The sequence below is a fragment of the Ceratotherium simum genome, chromosome 6, assembly GCF_057802395.1.
Source record: "Ceratotherium simum simum isolate JZ-2026a chromosome 6, ASM5780239v1, whole genome shotgun sequence".
In the NCBI taxonomy this organism is placed as follows: Eukaryota; Metazoa; Chordata; class Mammalia; order Perissodactyla; family Rhinocerotidae; genus Ceratotherium; species Ceratotherium simum.
Window position 1 is genome coordinate 10,465,573 of NC_141905.1, and position 19,359 is coordinate 10,484,931.

General features: G+C 49.5%; 1 protein-coding gene across 1 annotated transcript; it reads left to right on the forward strand.

Annotated features, from left to right (window-relative positions):
- Positions 1–7,884: 7,884 nt before the first annotated feature.
- On the forward strand, positions 7,885–12,076 carry FXYD4 (FXYD domain containing ion transport regulator 4). Its single transcript, XM_014788981.2, has 8 exons — positions 7,885–8,051; positions 9,505–9,561; positions 10,143–10,178; positions 10,287–10,310; positions 11,145–11,219; positions 11,311–11,347; positions 11,653–11,690; positions 11,885–12,076. The coding sequence occupies exons 2-8, from the start codon at positions 9,525–9,527 to the stop codon at positions 11,902–11,904; spliced, it is 267 nt and encodes an 88-aa protein (XP_014644467.1). The 5' UTR covers positions 7,885–8,051; positions 9,505–9,524; the 3' UTR covers positions 11,905–12,076.
- The last annotated feature ends 7,283 nt before the right edge of the window (positions 12,077–19,359 follow it).

The following is a 19,359-nucleotide window of genomic DNA, read 5'->3' on the forward strand; positions in this document are numbered from 1 at the left end:
TAATTGTTTAGCTTTATCATTCTAAATAAATATAACCTTTCACACAAACATGTTATGTTCATACTTTCGTGTTTTTAGAGAGAGAACTTCCAGCATGGGCCGGCTTCAGCTCCCACTTCCGGGATCTGCCTGCACAGATCTTCTGGTACTCTGAGGGACACACCTGGGGCACCGCCGCTGGGCACCATGTTTGCACAACTTCAGTTTTCAGAAGCAATGCGGATGTTTCCAAGGCACATGTACCGATTTAGAAATGGAACCGAGACCCATGCACCCCAGTCTGCCCAAGCTTAGGAGCCTAGAAGGTCTTAGTCACCATCAATGAGAAGGTGGAATACAGCAAACTCCACCCATCTCTAGCGGCAAAACTGGTTCTCCAAGTGCTCTGTGGTGGAGGGGATGGCTTCAGACCCTCACTGTGGAAAATCCCAATGTTGATCATGCCAAGTTAATATTTTAATATTTTACTAGTGTATTAAGAACTCGAAGGCGAGTAATAGCTTTCAAGACTTCATACATCAAACTACAAGACGTTTTAATTTTACATTACAGGGAAAAAGTTAAAACCGCTACTAAATTTTCTTAATTTTTTTCCCATTGTTTACTATAAACTTCAACTTCAATAGTTCTTTTTAGTTTGGTAAACATTGCTTGGAAGTACTTGTTATTCCCTTTTGTAGTCTGATTGGAATAGAACATAACACTAGCTCCCTTTGTTTATTGGTAAAACTGCATAACAAATGAGTGCAAAACGTTGCAGGGTTTTTCAGTCAGCTAGTGCAGCGGAGACAACAGACTTTGTCAAGCTTTGATGCATTGGACTCCAGATTTCAGATGGCCACAAGTTCAACGCATTCTTTAATTTATTTGACAAGTTTCTAGAAACTATTCATTCATAGTCTCATTCTATGCTAACAAACGCAGAACTAATAGCGGCTTAAATGTAGACCCTTTCCAATCATAGTGCCTTTGGTCTCTTGAGTCACTGTTTTTAGTCTTTCAACATTCAGTGCCAGGAAAAACATTCTTTTATTCTATTACTGCGAAATATGTAATTCTTCTTATCAGACACTTAATCTTATTATAACTAACTTATATGTATAAAGATGTAGATAAACAAGTTTGATGGAGAGACTTCTTGGAATGAGAGCCACTGGTTCTAGGTAAGAAACCCTTTTTATAAATTATGCTCTAATCTAAAATCTGGGTATGTATTCGACTTCATTGGTTCTGTTTAACCAGGAAAAAATGGCAAAGGGAAATTTATGACTGTGGTGTACAAATGTTTTAAACCTATGTTTCTATCGCTGACCAACTCTGACCTCCCAGTCTAAGAAAGCTTTCTCACTACCCCATGACTCTCTACATCTCACGCGCTTTATGCGCCTTCACTACACGGTCAATCAATAATTGAAATATTATGCCATCTCTTTCTTTTTCCTACTCCTTGTCCCCAGCATGATGTCAGGCATTCAAGGTAGGAGCTTTGCATTGCCAGGTTCAGAACCCCCAGTTCCTGGAAAAGTGCCAGAATTGTAGTGAGATTCAAAATATGTGTTGAATCAGTAAATAAATATCAAGTAATTATATTAAAATGAAAATATTTTGAAAGTTGTAAAATCAAATTTAACTTATTAAATTAAAAAAGCATGGGGCCGGCCCCATGGCTTAGCGGTTAAGTGCACATGCTCCGCTACTGGCGGCCCGGGTTCGGATCCCGGTCGCACACTGACGCACTGCTTGTCCGGCCATGCTGAGGCCACGTCCCACATACAGCAACTAGAAGGAGGTGCAACTATGACATACAACTATCTACTGGGGCTTTGGGGAAAAAAAAAAAAGAGGAGTATTGGTGATAGATGTTAGCTCAGAGCCAGTCTTCCTCAGCAAAAAGAGGATTGGCATGGATGTTAGCTCAGGGCTGATCTTCCTCACAAAAAAAAAAAAAGCATGGTACACATAACATGCATATAGGGATACCAACTTTTCAACAATTGGCACCCTAGTGAAAATAAAATGTACACTTATTGACACAAAATATCTAAACATTATCATCTACACAAAAATTACACACACAAGCATGCACACTGAAGAGAAATATATATTTTTATAATGTGTACAAACTCTGTGAACATACTAAAAACCATTGAATTGTACACTTTTTTTTTGTGAGGAAGATCAGCCCTTAGCTAACATCCATGCCAATCCTCCTCCTTTTGCTGAGGAAGACTGGCCCTGGGCCAACATCTATGCCCATCTTCCTCCACTTTATATGGGACACCGCCACAGCATGGCCTGACAAGCGGTGTGTTGGTTGACGCCTGGGATCCAAACCTGGGCTGCCAGCAGCAGAGCGCGTGCACTTAACCACTATGCCACAGGGCCGGCCCTGAATTGTACGCTTTAAATGGGAGAATTGTATGGTAGGTGAATTATACCTCAACAAAGCTGTTTTCAAATCACATTAAGAATAAATCATGTGCACAGTATAAGGTAGATAGTGGTGGTTAAGAGGCGGCTCTGAGGCCAGGCAGCCCCCTCCAGCTGTGTGGCCAGACCCTTCACTTAATCTCTCTTCGCCTCATCCTGAAATCTGATGATAACAGTACTCCCTCCAAAGGTTGTTATGAGGATGACACGAAGGAACACGTGGAGAGTCCTGGAAAACAGCACGTCAGGTAGCAACCACTAAGGCTGCTGCCGTTGTGGATGAAGCTGCTGTCACCCAGAGTGAGGGGTGCTAGTGCCCTTGAAGGGGTCACGGCCTGAGGGGCAAACACACATCAACAGATAACCTCCATATGAAGTGCTTAGTGGGGGCCTGTGTGCCCAGGTGGATAAGGGAGTGCCCTGCGATGGGGAACTCTGAAACAAAGACAGGTGGGGGCGGGGCGGGGCATGAGACAGCGGGAAGGTTTATTTTAGAAGTTGTTTACTGCGAAGTGCCTGTAGGAAATAAAGGGAGGTGTGTCCAAGAGAGACTTCAAGGTCGAGGGCTGAGAAGTCTGGCTGATGAGGGAGGTGAACAGTAGTGGACCAAGTGTGCTGAGGGAGCTGTGGGTGGGCGGAAAGCATTACTGAGCTCTAACCGAAGAATGAAGAAGGATCGGTGAGCAGGGACGTCGCCTGGCGTCTCAGTTCTGTGAACCCTTTCCGCTTCTCTCCTCTTGCACAGGGCTTTATTCTCACCCTTGGAAGGACGTTCTCGGATGCACATCTAACAGTGTCTCTCCCCTGCTGGAAGCCCTCCTCGGGTCCAAGTCCCCTACCGGCTTTCTGGCCTCACCCCACGCGGCCCGCCTCCACCTGCCGGTTCCCGGGCCGCCTCTCCGCTGGCTCGCTCGCCCCCTCCGCTTTGGCCTGCTCTGAGCTCACCCGCTGTGCTGTTCCTTCACCTCAGCTATCCCTCACAGCCTCTAAGGTCCCAGTTACTGAAGACCACGACCTCCAGAAGACCGTGACCATCACGGCGGCACTAATGGATGAACTGATGCGCAAAGACCCCGGCAATAAATTAACCGGAGACGCAACCGTTACAGGAAGATGCAGAGAAGCACAACGAGCGGCTGCGCAAGCGTAAGAGGGCGGCTGCTTGACAGGCACTCTGGTGAACCGGAGCAGCCAATCCGCGCGAAGAGGGGCGGGACCGCTTCGCGACAGGCAAGCACTGCCCACACGGCCCCGCCTCAACAGCCGTCCCTTGGCACTGATTAGCGGGAAGCCACCACAGTCCTGTTCCCATTGGCTGTTTCTCGGCCCCTTGCACGAGGCAGTGAGGCTAGGTAATGAATGGCTTCTTAGAAGGGGCCTCCTAGAGGCCGATGGAGTCCGCCAAAGGGAGCGGGCCTTCACTCCAGGCTCCCGAGGGGACTGGCTGCCGCAGAGAGTCCCATTTCCCCTTCTTGAGACCTCCACATCCTTTCCGTATCCCCTCGTCAAGAAGGCTCTTAGATCCCGCAGCGCGAAGGGCCCCTTCATGCGCCTCCCCAACTCCCGGGAGTCAGCCGGGGCTGAGTTCCAGGAAAGTGAGCCCTTCGTCCGCAGACTGCCACCACCCTTCAGATGGTCATCCTTGCGCTCACCTCCTGCTCTCACAGACAGGCGGGTGAGCAGGGTCAGGCTGCCTCCCTTCCCCGGTCCTCAAAGGGAGTGAGCCCCGGATCTGTGGGCTCAAGACCTTGAGCACACGCAGGGGGACCTGAGGAATATGCAGAGAGAGGGCAAGAAGAGCAGGGGACTCCTGAGGGGACAGCACAGGAAGTGGGTCCAGTAGGGGGGGTGGTCAGTATTTCTCATCGGATGAGACATCGTAGACAACTGGGAGAGGCCTCAGAGGCCAGAGATTCCCTCTGCCCCTCCTCTGGTTCTCTCACCAATGGGGTATATTCCCTCCTCTGCCAGAGCCCTCAAAATAGGCAACGCAGCCTTCTACTGCCGCCTGTGACATTCTGCCCATCTTAGAAGGTAGGAAAAAACCATGTTATACTCCCACTATATGCCAGGCAAGATACTAGCCACTTCCCTCTTATCTCTGGTCAGTCTTAGATAACTCCTGTTTTATTACCTTTCCTCAGGGAAATTAATGGCTTTGAGGATGCATCTATGTTCATCACAGAGCAATAGGTAGTGCTTGGAGAAAGGGAAAAGCACAGTTTGGGAGTGCAAGGACTGTGTGTGGCAGTGACTGACAGGAGCAGAGGAGGCAATCTTGGGTGTGCCTGCTGATTTTAAGGCAGCCACTCTTGGCAACAGACTTCCCTGCTTCCACACAACGTCTTTTGTATCCTTTGCAGTGCTGAGTCCAGAAAGGGAAGAAAGAGTTCAGAGCTGAATGTAGCAGTTTTCTCTCTCATCTTTTGATACCTCCAGGCTCTCATCTGCACTCACCCAAAAGGCTGGCTCTCCATCATCCATTCCTCCCAGGCTTTCATCACCCAAGGTTCAATTTCCCTGTAGGTCTCAGTGCCTCTTACCCAGCTCTCTCATTTGGTAGATAAGAAATCAGATCCAAATGGATGGCTCCAGGGATTCTGTTGAGGAATCATGTCCAAGAAGCAGGGCAAGTGGCCAGGCCTCCTTGAAAGTGACTTCCTACAAACAGCCTTCACTGCCAGTCCAGCCCCTCAGGAATCACACCTCGAGAGAGCAGTTGTTCCTCCTAAACACTCATAAGGAATGAAAGGACAGTTTGGTAAACACTTCTTAATATACAAAGTTCATAAAGTTTTCTACACAAATGACCATTTATAAGTATTCAGTTTAATACCTAAGAAGATAAATTTGTTAACCTAGGAACTGACTGCACCACTTCCAGTGTGGAAGGCATTGCTGCCTGCCACTGAGTGTGTGGCCAGCCTTTGGGGCCTCTCAGAGGAGACAGACACAGTGCTCAAGCACGGTGCACCTACACCTACAGCCAACTTTGGCAAAAGGAGGAGATGAGGTGGTGACTTACCGTTGTGCTTGCAGAAGTTACACACAGGTAGCTGGGCTCCCTCTCCCTGGTTCTGCCCCATGCTCAACCTGTCCCCTACTTTGGACCAATATCAATACCACCTAGCCCAGATGAAGTTCTCTTTCTACTTTTTACAGGTGATAATACCTAAGGGTGACAGGGATGGGAGTGGTGGATCTCTGAAGAGGGCAAGAGGCTGCAAGGTGGGGCAAAATCACTAGGGCCTTCTAGAGAAGTGGATCTGAGGTCCTTTTCATACTTCCTGGAGACCTTCCAAGGCAAAGATGGCACTTGGGACTTAAAGGGTCCCCTTCCTACAAGTGCCTGCTTTCTTACTACTTATTCCCCACTGTAGCCTGACAGGGCAGCAGAACTCAGGTGAGGAGTCTGGAAACTTGGGCTGAGTCTCCACCCTGCTATCAAGGCACAGTGTGACCTTGAGCAAGACCTCTCTCTTCTCTGGAAAGCAGTTTCCCCATGGGGGTCTCTCTAATGGTGACACCCTTTCTCGAACGCTGCAGATCTCACCTTGTGTCTATCAGGGCCATTCCCAGCTACAATAACAGCTGCTATGAACTGAGCAGCATAGTCAGTTGTCATCATCACCACAAACATTCAAAGGAGATTCGGTCGTGGTTCCCACTTTATGGATGAGCAAACAAGCAGGCAGAGGATAGGTCCCGTTGCTCAGGTGCACATAGCAAGTAACCAACAGAGTCTGGATTTGACTCCAAAGTATGTGCTAGTAATGTTTCTCCTGAATCTTGAGGTTAAAAAACTTTCCTTACACCGGGACTGGGAGACATTCATTCCACACATACGTGTTGAAGGCTGACCATGAGGCAGCCCCGTGCCCCTGCAGCACCTCTACCCCAAACCTCAGAGGTAAATCCTGTCATTGCTCCATTTTACAGGAGAGAGAACTGAAGCTCAGAATGATGAAGCTACTTGAGATCAGCCAGTGGCAGAGCTGGGCTTCAAATCCAGCTTTTTCTGGCCCCAGAGTCCCTGGTCTTAAACTCTGTGCAGAAACTGCATCTTGAAAGCAGGGAGCACTGGGGAAGGTGTTCCTGTGGAGCTGCAACATGTTCGCACTAGGAATGCCCTCCCCCTTCCTACTCACCTGAATCTCCCCGCCCCGCCTTTCACGGTCTTGGTCTGCCGCCTGACCCCTTGGTCTGACTGGGAGCCTCTGATGGCTTCTTGACCTCACTGACTCAACAATTGTTAGTTTGCAAACTGACCCCTGTACACAGAGGGCAAGGAGAGACTGAAGAAAGAGGCAGAGCACTCCAGATTGGTAGGTGGCAGGTTTAATAGGCAAGGGAACTTATTTACGAGGCTTGTTTTGGGCGGCCCCAAGACGAGTAGATTTCCGTATCCACCCGCCAGAATCTTAAAAGTTTATATAGAGGCCTTAACTAGGTTCGGTCACTGTACACAGTCCAGATGTTCTCAACAACACCTTACTCTCTCAAGGCTACATCCTTGGAACAGTTCCCACTGTGGGAATGGTAGGCAGAGCGTACATTCCAAGGACAGGGGAGGGGGCAAGTAGCCAGCCTCCAATTCCCCGGGTCCAGCTCGAGGGTCAATCAGCAGTCATGTCCTCTTGATTACCTCCTCCAACAACAATTCAATCAAAATTTCTTTATTGGTATCCATGGCTGGGCATTGAGAATAAGGGAGGCAACATACCTGCCTTCAGTTGGTCACCATCCAGTAGGAGAAGCAGTGAAGACAGGAATTGGGGAGGGGGGACAGCAGAATGGAGAGGCCTGGGGTCATCCAGGGCCAAGGGCACAAGCCAAAGGCAGGTGAAGGGGTAAGGGGCAAGAAGAGAGTTTGGCCAGCAGTGCATGAGGCAGGCATGGGGGTCTGCAGAGGGAGGCCACCCACTCCTCATCTGGAGGCTGGTGGTCCTCCTCCTGGTGTGCCCTCCACCCCTGTGAGGTAGGGGGAAAACCAGGGCCTGGGCCTGGATGTTTTCTAATTCTTGCTGTCAGTCTCCCTGGGCTAAGTAGGCGGTCCTGAGTGGTGCCCATTAGCCCCAGCCCTCCCCCTCAATGAACACCCAGTCCAAGGAAAAGCAATGGGAACACTGAGCAAATGGAGCCTCAAGGCCAGTCACTGACTCCTCGTTGACTTGAATGTCCCCAGGACAACCCCACATGGAAGTCCTGGAACCCCCACCGTTGGCACAAGAACCCAGAAACACCCCGTCCCCCTCGAGCACTCCTCAGGGCCCCTCTTTCAGGATCTAGGTGAGCTGAAGAAGCTGCAAGTCTACCTTCTCCTCAAGAGAAAGGTCTGAGGCCCAGCCCCTCCCTTTCCCTGCCACCACCTCAGACTCTGAGCTGGCCTGGGGTCACCAGGAGCTCTGCTCTGCATTGGGTGTGGCAGGGCGAGCTGTCTCCTTAAGAGCACACCAGGGAGAGAGAAGGAGCTGCGGGAGTCTCAAGGAGTCTGACCAGTTCCCTCCAGCCTGATGGTATTGTTCTGGGCGGGGCTGCTGGGTTTAAAAAGCCGGAACCCACCTGAACTGACCACAGCCCCAGCAGCCTCCTCAGACCTGCGCTTTGCACCCGGCTCTCAGGTAAGCTCAAGAGAACAGGCTCTCAGGTGAGCAAGTGTCTGCTAGGACTTTGGGGCTGCTAGGTGGAGGGGTAGGGGTGGAGGGCAGTGACCCAGAGTACCAGTCTGAGGAAGGGGTGGTGGGTGCTGGGGTATTCTCAGTAACGGAGTGCATGTTTGGAGATTTTGAGGATTGAAGGCTGCCTGCCCTGTGACCACGGTCATATGGATGGGTGGGTTGGGGGCTGGAGGAAATAGAAGCCAGCCTTTGGCTAAAGACTATGTAAAATGGAGTTGCAACCCTCATGATCCAGGAATTCCAAGGTGGTAGAGTAGAGAGAGACAGACCAGTCCAAAGGAGGGCCAGCTTCAGAGAGTGCTCAAAGACGACAAAGCCCCACCTTCAGAAGCAGCACCTTAATAGTGCCTCCCTTCTACAGCAAAGGGGCCCATGTATTTATGTATTTATTTAATGTAACACATTTTATTGCTTACTATGTGCCAGGCATTGTTCTTAGGCTTGACATATAGTAACTCATTTAATTCAATCATAACCTTATGAGGCTGCTATTGTCATAATTATCCTCATTTTATAGGACCCTGAAGCACAGAGAGGTTAAATAACCTGCTGAGTCACACAGCTGTTAAGTGGCTGAGAAGGGATTCGAGTTCGGGACAGCTGGGCCTAGCAGATATTAACAATGGCGTCAGTATGGAACATTGACAGTCCCCACGTCCTGCCTGCAGCTAACAATATGCAGAAAGCCAGGAGGGGCCTTACCTCAAGGACACAGCCACCCCAGGGACCAGTAAATGGGACAACAGTTCCCATCTTAAGGAGAAAGGAAAAAGGAGCAATGTCCCATCAGGCAGCTTCCTGCCAATAGCAGTCTGTGCTCTGAGAGTGGAATTTCGGGCTGCCTGGAGCAGGGTCCCTGGCTGCGGCTGGGGTGGAAGGCTCTTGCCTGCCACTGCAGGCAGCGCCCTCACTCCCTGCCTTCTGCTGCTCAGCTGTCCGATCTTCTGCACCGCTCAGCCCTGGGTGCACCCTTTGTGGAGGCTATCTTGGAATTTAGCCTGATAGTGCCCCAGGCCCAGACCTTTAGGAACGATAGCCTGGGGCCTGACAACCGTGGCCCTCTGTGTGTGGGTTAGGAACGCAGGCACCGAAGCCTGAGTTAGAAGAGCAGCCCTACTCACCTGACCTTGGGTCAGGCATCTGATTACAGATTTTAACAAAGCCTTATACAGCACTTAACTATGTGCAGGCACTGTTCTAAGCACTTAACTAGTATAACTCCACAAGGCATTACTATTATCATCTCTAGATGAGGAAACAGAAATTAGTAACTTTCCCAAGACCACCCCATAAGCAAGTGCACCCTTGGGACTGGTGGCTTGCTCTCGCCACTAGGCTCTGTGAGCCTGGGGCAGGTTGGGCTGCCTGACCCCAGCCTGCACCTCCTCCCCTACAGCCCTGCCCTGCAGCTGTGACATGGAGAGAATGACTTGGGGCCTTCTCGCACTGGCAGGTGAGTCCTTCCAGAGGTGACCCTGCTGCCACCCACCCTCCCACCAAGGCAGTGAAGACCAGGGCAGCATCTCCCAAAGGGGGCCTGATGTCGACTAAATATGTTTTCATTTAAACTGTCGATTTAAAGAGAAAGATTAAGGAAATAATAGTACAGGTAGGAAGTGGATAATGCAAAAGTTATCTTGAGCAGTTGAACTTTGGAAAACTGGAACCATCTGTTGGCATGAAGAGAAAAGCATTCCTTATTTCTTCAGGAAGCAGAGCATTAGCCAAGGTCTGTGTAGGAAGATTCTCAGGAGAGGGTACAAAGATACTAATAAACCATTCCATTTCCAGTGCAAGAAAGAATAGCAGGAAGTCAGAAATAGTAGGAAGGGCTGTGAGTGGGGGGCCAAAGGCCATGGGGTGAGAGACAAAATCTCAGGGCTATTTGGGCCTGGGGAATGTATGAGGAAGGGAAGTAGTGCCCCCCAACAAGGCTAGTCATCCTTGCCCCTCTGAGGTGGGGTCCTGCCTGCTGACTCATTTTGAGACCAGTGTCATGAATTAACACCCAATCCCTCTGCTTTTCCCACCCAGGCCTGCCTGTGTTGGAAGCCAGTGACCCGTTTGCTGGTGAGGCCTCAAACTGCCCTGCTTCTACTGCCCCATATTTTCCCTCTAAGACCCCACATTCTGCTGCCCAGTTGTGACCCTTATTCTTTTCTGTTGTCTTTTCTGCAGATAAAGACAATCCCTTCTATTATGGTAAGAGCTGATATCCCTCACCCCCAACCCCTACCCTTGCCTATCCTGGACCTCTTTGCTAGAGGTTGGTGAGAGGTGATGTGGCACCCAGTGTGGACAGAGTAGGGCTTCACGGGGTGGGGAAGGAGGGGCAGCATGGGGCTGGGACTGGGGATTAAAGAGTCAGCTTGGTTGATGGAAAGAACGAAAGGCCAGCATGCAACACGGTCTGTGGGAGAACTTCATTTCAGCAGGGAGGGAAGGTACCTGCAGGATATTTAGGAAGACTTCTGGGGAAGGGGCTGGAGGCACTGGGCTGTTGGCCACCAGGTATCTCACACCTAGTCCCCTTCCTTCCACGCACTCTCACTTGCCTTCCCCAGCACCCGTGGGCTCTCCATCACCCACTCCTCCCAGGCTTTCATCACCCGAGGTTTGATTTCCCTGTAGGTCTCAGTGCCTCTTACCCAGCTCTCTCATTTGGTAGATAAGAAATCAGATCCTTGCTGCCCCACAGCCCTCCACAAAGGTTTCCTCTTCCTCTGCTTGGCACTGTCCTCCAATGTCTCTGCACACCCCTCATCTCCCCCAGGCCTCAGCTCAAATTCCACCTTTCAGAAAAGCCTTCCTTGATGATCCTTCACATCCCCTTCTTTGTCTGTGCTCTTCTGCTTGTTTTTTCTTCCTGGGGCTTGTTCCCACCAGATATTATATGATGTGTTTATTTACTGGCTTGTCTTTCTCGTTGCCTGGAATGTAAGTTCATCTGCACAAGCCGGTGCTCATAAATATCTTTTGAATGAGTGAGTGAGGTGGAGCCAGGCTGGCACCAGCTCCCTCTCTGTGCTCCCCTAGACTGGGAAAGCCTGCAGCTGGGCGGGATGATCTTCGCTGGGATCCTGTGCATTGCTGGATTCTCCTTAGCCCTGAGTGAGTGGTGGGACTGGCAGGGCGAGGGGTGGGAAGAGGGGTGGCCCAGGCTCCTTGGGCTCTTTCCACTGACCATCTCTTCCTCTCACAGGTGGCAAGTGCAAATGCAAGCACAATCAGAAGCAAAGGTGAGACAGGGCCCCTGTTGTGTGTACCTCCAGCTGAGCAGACCTGTCTTGAAGTAAAGTCCTACAACTTAGAGAAAAAGGACAGCCTCCTGGCTGCTCCCTGGGCTTGCAGTGAGATTTGTTATTCACAGATAATCAACCCTGAAAGGCTCCAAATCAGGGAAAGCTCTGACCCTTGGTATTGTTTAAAGTGACAGTGGAAGAATAGCAAGGAGATACGACCCCTGAGGAGGGGGCTCCAAGAGTCTTGGTGGGGGAGAAGGACAGAAGTCGGAGGATGTTAATCTCATGTGTTCCTTTCTCAGCCCCTTACCTGAGAAAGCAGCTCCACTCATCACTCCAGGTGAGATGGGCTTCTTTGAGAGGCTTCCAGGCACTCAGGCAGGTGGCCATATAATCTGAGCATTAATAAATGTTATGCTGTTTGTAAGGCGGGACTGTCCTGAGCCAGCCCAGCCTTGGGGTCACCTGAGGCTGAGGGGGGGTGTCTATGCAGTGACCGTGTCTGTGAGGACCTGACCCCCACTGTGTCTGCAGGCTCTGCCAGTACCTGCTGAGCAAAGGACCAGCTTCGTGGCACTCTGACGCCAGCTCCCAAGCTGTTCACTCCCCACTTGGGGGCCTTACCCTCCACGATGGCCTTTCTCTCCAAAGGTGGGCCCTTAGGCTCCCTTTTGATCAAGAAGCTGTCTGAAACTTATTTGTAAATTAAACTGGTCTCACTCTTCCCTCCCTTGGTCCTGTGACCCTCTGTGGATCTGCTCGAGGATGGTCAGGCTAGGTTGGGACATGGACATCTGGTTTGGGAAAGCCCAGGCCCCTGAGCAGTTGGGAGGACGGTGGTCCTCATGGATTGCTAATGCCTCCTGTGGCCATGTGTCTGCCCTGAGGCCCACTCCCAGCATGACCCGCACTTTGAGAACCTCCTGATAAGTGATTTCCTGCCTCCCTGCCTCATCCATGCACTGTGTGAGACACGAAAATGTTACATCAAAGGACCTGACAATTTCTACACCTTGCCTAGAGACCCTAGAAGTCCCAATAACCCAGGTACTCATGACATTTTGTAACTTAGAATGGTCCCCGGTGGCTCACCCTCCGCTAAGACCCTACCTCACTCAGTGAGTGCTCTCTGTTGCTCACACAACCCAGGAACTACAGCAATTCCTTCATTGACACACCCCATAAAACCCTATATAACCCTCAGACTAACCCATGGACTCTCCTCCCACCCTAGGTAATATCCTGTGCGAATCCACTATGAGCTACATCCCAAGAAGCCCTGCATAGTGTATTTGAGAACCAAAAACCATCCATGCAAATTTAGGTCCCTCACTATATCCAAAGTCTACTCCTGGAACACCTCACTTGAAAGGTCCTAGCATCCCTAGGGTGGGGCTGGGGAAGTGCCTGTCCATCCTGCAGCTGCACCCCTCTTGCCAACCTCCACAGCCCAGGGACGGAGCTGAGGCGCACTCAGCCCACCCCTGCTCCCGGCAGAGACCCTGGGAAGGGGACAGGCCGGGGCAGTAGAGGTCTGCCCTGTCCCTGCCAGGCAGTGGCTCACAATCTGGGTCTGGGTCTGGGCTGATGGGGCAGCTGTCATGGTGTTACTTCAAGCCAGCTCTCTAATGGTGCACTGCTCCAAACCCTCCCTCCACTTCTCAGGGGGTTGCTAGATACTCAGGAAAGTATGTGTCCTAGACTTTGGGTCCCCTAGACTTCTGGTCCCCTGACTGGACTGGGGTCAGGAGGCTGAGGACCCTGCCTCTTGGTCCTCCACAGTCCATCCCAGGCCCTGAGGTCTAAAAATGAGGTTCCTAGATCTTAGGGCCCTTGAAGCAGGACACACGAGGGGGTAAGGGGAGGGTTCCAAGGCTGGCCACAAGCTGCAGCAGAATTTCAAGATCCTGAGTGGGACTCTGGACACCTGGCTAAAAGTGCAGCCACTGTCTATGGTGGGAGACTGAGTGTAGCAGGGAGCCGTGGGGGGCAGGTGGCTGTGCCCAGCTCATCACCCGCCAGGACCGATCCTGTAAGGCCTTTACGCCCCGCATTCTGAGCCAGATGCATGCTGTGAAGAGAATAAAAGCAGTGTGCTGCAGCGGCTGGGGTGCCTGGGCAGCAGGGGGGTGATGCAGTCAGGTCAGGAGGTTGCATTTGAGCTGAATCCTCAAAGGTGAACGATGAGAGGAGCCAGTCGCGCGAACATCTTTCCTGCTAGAGGGAACAGCTCTGGTAAACGACCCGAGGGGACACTGGCCTTCATGCTTTTTGAGGACCAGAGGAAAGTTGGTGTGCCTGGAACGTAGGCATGAGATCAAAGAGGAGGCAGGTGCGGCCACTACAGAGAGAACCGCTGCCCACTCCTGAGTTGGGAGTCAGTCGTGGGACGCGGCAGGCGGGAGCGGTCGGCAGGCGGGAGCGCGCAAGGCGCCGGGCGCAGGCGGAGCCACCGGGAAGGCGCCGCGGGGACGCACCCCGCGTCAAAGCCGCCCAAAGGCGCCTTCGGAACTCGCTTTTCCGCCCTGAGGAGTGGGGTGCAATTCCCTCTCCTCCTTGGACAAGGGAAGACGCTGGTGTCAGTGGATTCATTTGATAAAGTAAAAATGAGCTCCGTCTAAGAAAGCAAAGTCTGTGGCCATTCGTGGGACTGGAGTGTGCGACACGGAAGCGATCTTGTCGGAACGCCCCCTTCTGAGTGACTGACAACTGCTTTCTTACTGAGAAACGGGTCTCCACCGTCACAGGATTTCAAGCTGTTTGAAATCCTATCAGTAAGAAGGAAACCCCATCCTTGCCTAGGGGACCTAAGTCACTGTGACCTGACATTCAGCATCGATTCCATCCCGGGCGCCCAGCTCGGGAAGAGGATTTCTGGACACAACATTCCACACCCATCTTCACGTTTTAGTTCCCCGGCTCTACTTCGTGGTGGAGAGCAGTTACGTACAGTCCTTCTCTGCTTTCAGCATGCCAAACACGGCTTCTTTCAAATTTAGCTTGAACAAAGTCCACAGTTCCCTCAAGGCCTATGAGCAACCACTCTGGAGGGAGGGGCCCCACGACCCCGACACCCACAACGTGTGCGGCTCCCTTATTGCCCACCGTCAATGAGCCTTTGTCCAATCACTGGCTGAGTCTACCTGTCCTAGGCTGCAGCAGCGGGCCCATGGAGGACGTCTGGAAAGCTTGCGTTAATCAAGGGTGGGAGAAGTCAGGGACTGTGATTGGGGGCGGGACAGGCCAGATGATCACGAGGGATAGAGTCGGTGCGAGCCTGTGAGGTTGGCAGCTAGGCCCTGGAGTTGGGCTACTGATTCCCAAGAGAAACAAGCTCTCCTCTTTCCCTCCCCAGAGTAGGGAGCGGGAACGGTAGCCTTAGGATGAGAGCAGCCTGCCCAGGCTTCCCTGTGTGGAATTACTCGCTGTGCCCCAGAGACCCCCTTCCCTGGGCCTATTTCCCCTGGGAGGGGGATGGCTTTAGTCACAATTCCTTCCTGTTGTCATCTTCTCCCGGAGAAGAGGCTGCCCAGGAAAGAACCAGAGAAAGCAAAGGGTAATTTCCACTTAATTGAACACTTAGTATGTGATGGGCACTATTATAAACACTTCACACATGTTAACTCAATTTTCTCAGTAACCTATGAGATGGGGACTTGTATTATCCTGTAAGAAGAGGCAGAGGCTCTAGAGGTTCTTACAGGCTGTCTCACACCTAAGCCTGTTTCTGAAGGACTGGGCTACACTGCCTTTCTGGTATTTATCACTATCTGAGAGAGAACTCAGTGACTGTGCTTGCTTGGGGACTACATATCCCTCCCCACTTTTTTTGTGTGTGAGGAAGTTCAGCCCTGAGCTAACATCCGATGCCAATCCTCTTCTTTTTGCCGAGGAAGACTGGCCCTGGGCTAACATCCTTGCCCATCTTCCTCTACTTTATGTGGGATGCCGCCACAGCATGGCTTGACAAGCGGTGCGTCAATGTGCGCCCGGGATCCGAACCTGCGAACCCCGGGCCACCAAAGCGGAGCGCACGCACTTAACCGCTGCGCCATCGGGCCGGACCCCCTCCCCCACTTTTTTATTTAAACAATCTTATTTTTTTCTGATTGCAAACATCTTTCATGCTTATTACAGAAAACTTGAACATTACAGAGATATCTCACTTAAATTGGTAAACCAATTACTAATCCAGCACCCAGAAATAATCAAGGTTAAAGTTTGATATAATACTCTATAATTCTATTATACGTATTTATATAGATATATATAGCATTCTATAATTCTCTAGAGATCCAGCCAGATTGTTACATGAATCAATAGTTCATTACTTCGTATTGCTGAGTAGTAATCCCAGAGAGTGCTTTTAAAATATGGGCCTACTAACTTAAGAAAAAGTTATAAGGTTTATTCTAAGAGTAGTGGCTTGAAAATACTGTTTCTGTTTCCCAGAAGGTAGCAGCATCTTACCCTCAATTTTTGTGTAAAATAGTATAAAACTTGGGGTAAGAAGTGAGGGCTAACAGCTAACACCAGGGAGCATGACTAGGGCTGTCTCCTAGTCTCCATGACTAGGGTTAGGTCCTGTGCCTGGCTCTACAAAAGTATTTATTACTTAAGTCTCAACCTAGCCATCAGAGGAATATTCTTAAGGCAAGGTCAGATCAACTCTGCTCAAAATGCACCAAAGATACCCTATTTATCTTACAGAAAACTCCCCTTAACATGGCCTACAGGCCCTCCAGCTGACCCCAGGCCCCACAACTGACCATCAACACTCCAACTTCACCCCTGTGCTCTCCCACACTCACCCTGCCTCCCAGCTGTTGCCTGAACCTAGTGCAGGCTGCAGCCTTCGCCTTAGGGCACTGCATTTCCCTCCCTCTGCTGGACATTGTCCAAATTCCCCAGCATCCCTGCATCACCAATTCCCTTCCTTTAGGCCCTTTCAGGTGGCCTCTGGGGCCACTCTACAACTGCACCACCTACACTCGTCCTTCTCATCACTGTTTGCTGCTGCTTCTTGTACTCAGCACTAATTCATGTATTATTTATATTTTAGTGATTTATTTGTTATGGTCTCCCCCCCTACCAGAATGTAAATTCAAACTGGCGCCTGCAGAATTTTCTGAGTTTGGCTCACAGATTTGGCTATTCTCAAATTGCCGTTTTATGATTTCCACTGAGTATATATTGCCCATTTTGAGCCTTTCTCAGGGTAATTTTTAGAAATCTGGTTGCATTCCTTCTAACAATCCCCTCACAGATGATAGTAGCACATGAGTCTTGTAGTTATCCCATGCCTACAATTTATGTACACAATATCTGGTACTCTATCAAAAATATCCAGGCATAAAAGACAAACTTAGACCAGAAAGACAACAAACACAGAGAAGATGCAGATGTTGGAATGATAAGACCAAGACTTTAAAATAACTATGATTAATATGTTCAAGGAATGAGATGATATATGGAGATTTTCAGAAGAAAACTGAACCTATGTGTTATGGGTTAAATTGTGTCCTCCAAAAAGGTATGTTCAAGTCCTAACCCCCAGTACCTGAGACTGTGACCTTATTTGGAAATAAGGTCTTTGCAGATATCATTGATCATTTTAAGATGAGGTCATACTTGATTAGGGTGGGCCCGAATCCAATGACTGGTCTCCTTATAAGAAGAGGAAAATGTGGACACAGGGAGAAGGCCACGTGACAGCAGAGGCAGTGATGGGAGCGATGCAGCTGCCAGCAAAGGAACACCAAGGATTGCCGGCAGCCACCGAAGCTGGGAAGAGGCAAGGAAGGATGCTTCCTCGGAGACTTCAGAGAGAGCATGGCCTTGCCAACACCCTGATTTTGACTTCTTGCCTCCAGAACTGTGAGAAAATTAATTATTTAACATTAAAAAAATTAAATGGAAATTTTAGAATCAAAGTTCTTAACCGAAGTTAAGAACTGATATTTGACAACAAATCAGACTTAGCTGAAGAGAATGAGTGAACTGGTAGATAGATAATAAGGAATATCAAGACAATGTAAGAAAGAAAATGCATTAAATAAAATTCCAACATTTACTAATGATCAAAAAAATATTTATACTAAACCTGAAGGAAATGGAAATTCTCCTAATTTAATAAAGGTTATGTAACCAAAAACCAATCAGTATTTTAATGGAGAAATAATGAAAGCTTTTTCTCTGCAAGTGGGAATAAGACAAGAATGACCTCTGACCCCAACTTTGTTCAGCATCACTTTTCTTTTTTTTTTTTTGTGAGGAAGATCAGCCCTGAGCTAACATCTGCCAATCCTCCTCTTTTTTTGCTGAGGAAGACTGGCCCTGGGCTAACATCCATGCCCATCTTCCTCTACTTTATATGGGATACCGCCACAGCGTGGCTTGACAAGCAGTGCGTCAGTGGGCGCCCGGGATCCGAACTGGTGAACCCCGGGCTGCCGCAGCAGAGCGCACGCACTTAACCACCTGCGCCACCGGGCCGGCCCCTCAGCATCACTTTTCTTTTCTTTTCTTTTTTTAATTTTATTTATTTATTTATTTTCCCCCAAAGCCCCAGTAGATAGTTGTCTGTCATAGCTGCACATCCTTCCAGCTGCTGTATGTGGGATGCGGCCCCAGCATGGCCGGAGAAGCGGTGCGTCGGTGCGCGCCCGGGATCCGAACCCGGGCCGCCAGCAGCGGAGCGCGCGCACTTAACAGCTAAGCCACAGGGCCGGCCCAGCATCACTTTCCTAATGGTAAAAAATAAACACATCCAAGAGCACACAAGGCAAGAAAAGAATACAGTATATAAAGATTAGAAAGAAATTAACAAAACTGTCATTATTTGCAAACGGCATGATTTTGTATGTAAAAGAAACCCAAAGAATCTACATTTAAATCAAAATAGGTAAGTGAATTTAGCAAGGCCACAAAGGTCAATATAAAAATCCATAGTATTTCTTTTTTAATCCTAGTATTTCTAGTCTCAGCAACAAACTCTCAGCAAATGAAATAAAAGACATCATGTAAAATATAATACCTATAAACAAATCTAATGCAATATGTGCAAGAATTTTTACACAAAAACTAAAAACAAAACTGAGATGCCTTAAAAGAGCCTTACAACTTGATGCACCTGACAATACCCGAAGCATGAGGGTGGTCTTAGTGCAGGGTGAGCTCAGGAGCTGCTTTTTGAACAGTAAATAGCTCTCTGCTGCAGAAGACACAGCCTTGATTCACAACATTCAGGGTCTGAGTTGTGACTGTTTATTGAGAATTGTCAGAGACACCACACAAAACCACTCACGAACACAGATACCTCGATGAGGGGGCCTGCTCTGTCCTTCGTAGCAGATGGCACGGCAGCTTGCAGAACTGCTGCGGCCTTCTGGTCACCTAATAATTGGGTAGGAGCAGTATTTTCAAGTGTAAAATAAGCTTTCTCCAAAACCCAAAATGTCTTACCAAAAATTATGCCCTTTCTTAGTGATGCAAAATCTTAACCTTTACTTTGGAGCAAATGTCCCAGTTCTGCCCAAGGTCAGAGGTGGGCAAACATTTCCTGTAAACGCACAGATAGTAAATAGGATAGGATATGTTAGGCTTTGAGGGACACGTGGTCTCTGACAAAACTACCCATCTCTTGGCCAATGTAGCACAAGAGCAGCCATAGACAAAACATAAATGAATGGGCATGGCTGTGTACCAATAAACCACTATTTACAAAAACAGGCAGCAGGCCAAATTTGGCCCATGAACCCTAGTTTGCTGATCCCTGCCCAAGACTATTAGACACTAAAAAGTTCCCTGATGTGGCAAAGCCCTGAATTCTTCCTCCTTCTAGCACATGTGTCTTCCTAGGGCATCCAGAGTACTCGCTGCTTTCTCCCGAGTCCAATGAGCGTCATCAACATGGTGGATCATGGCAAGATGATCATTATCTCTTCAGACTCTACTGTAAAAGAGAACAGGCGAGTTACCACAGCCCTAGAGAAAGACAGGGAATGTGT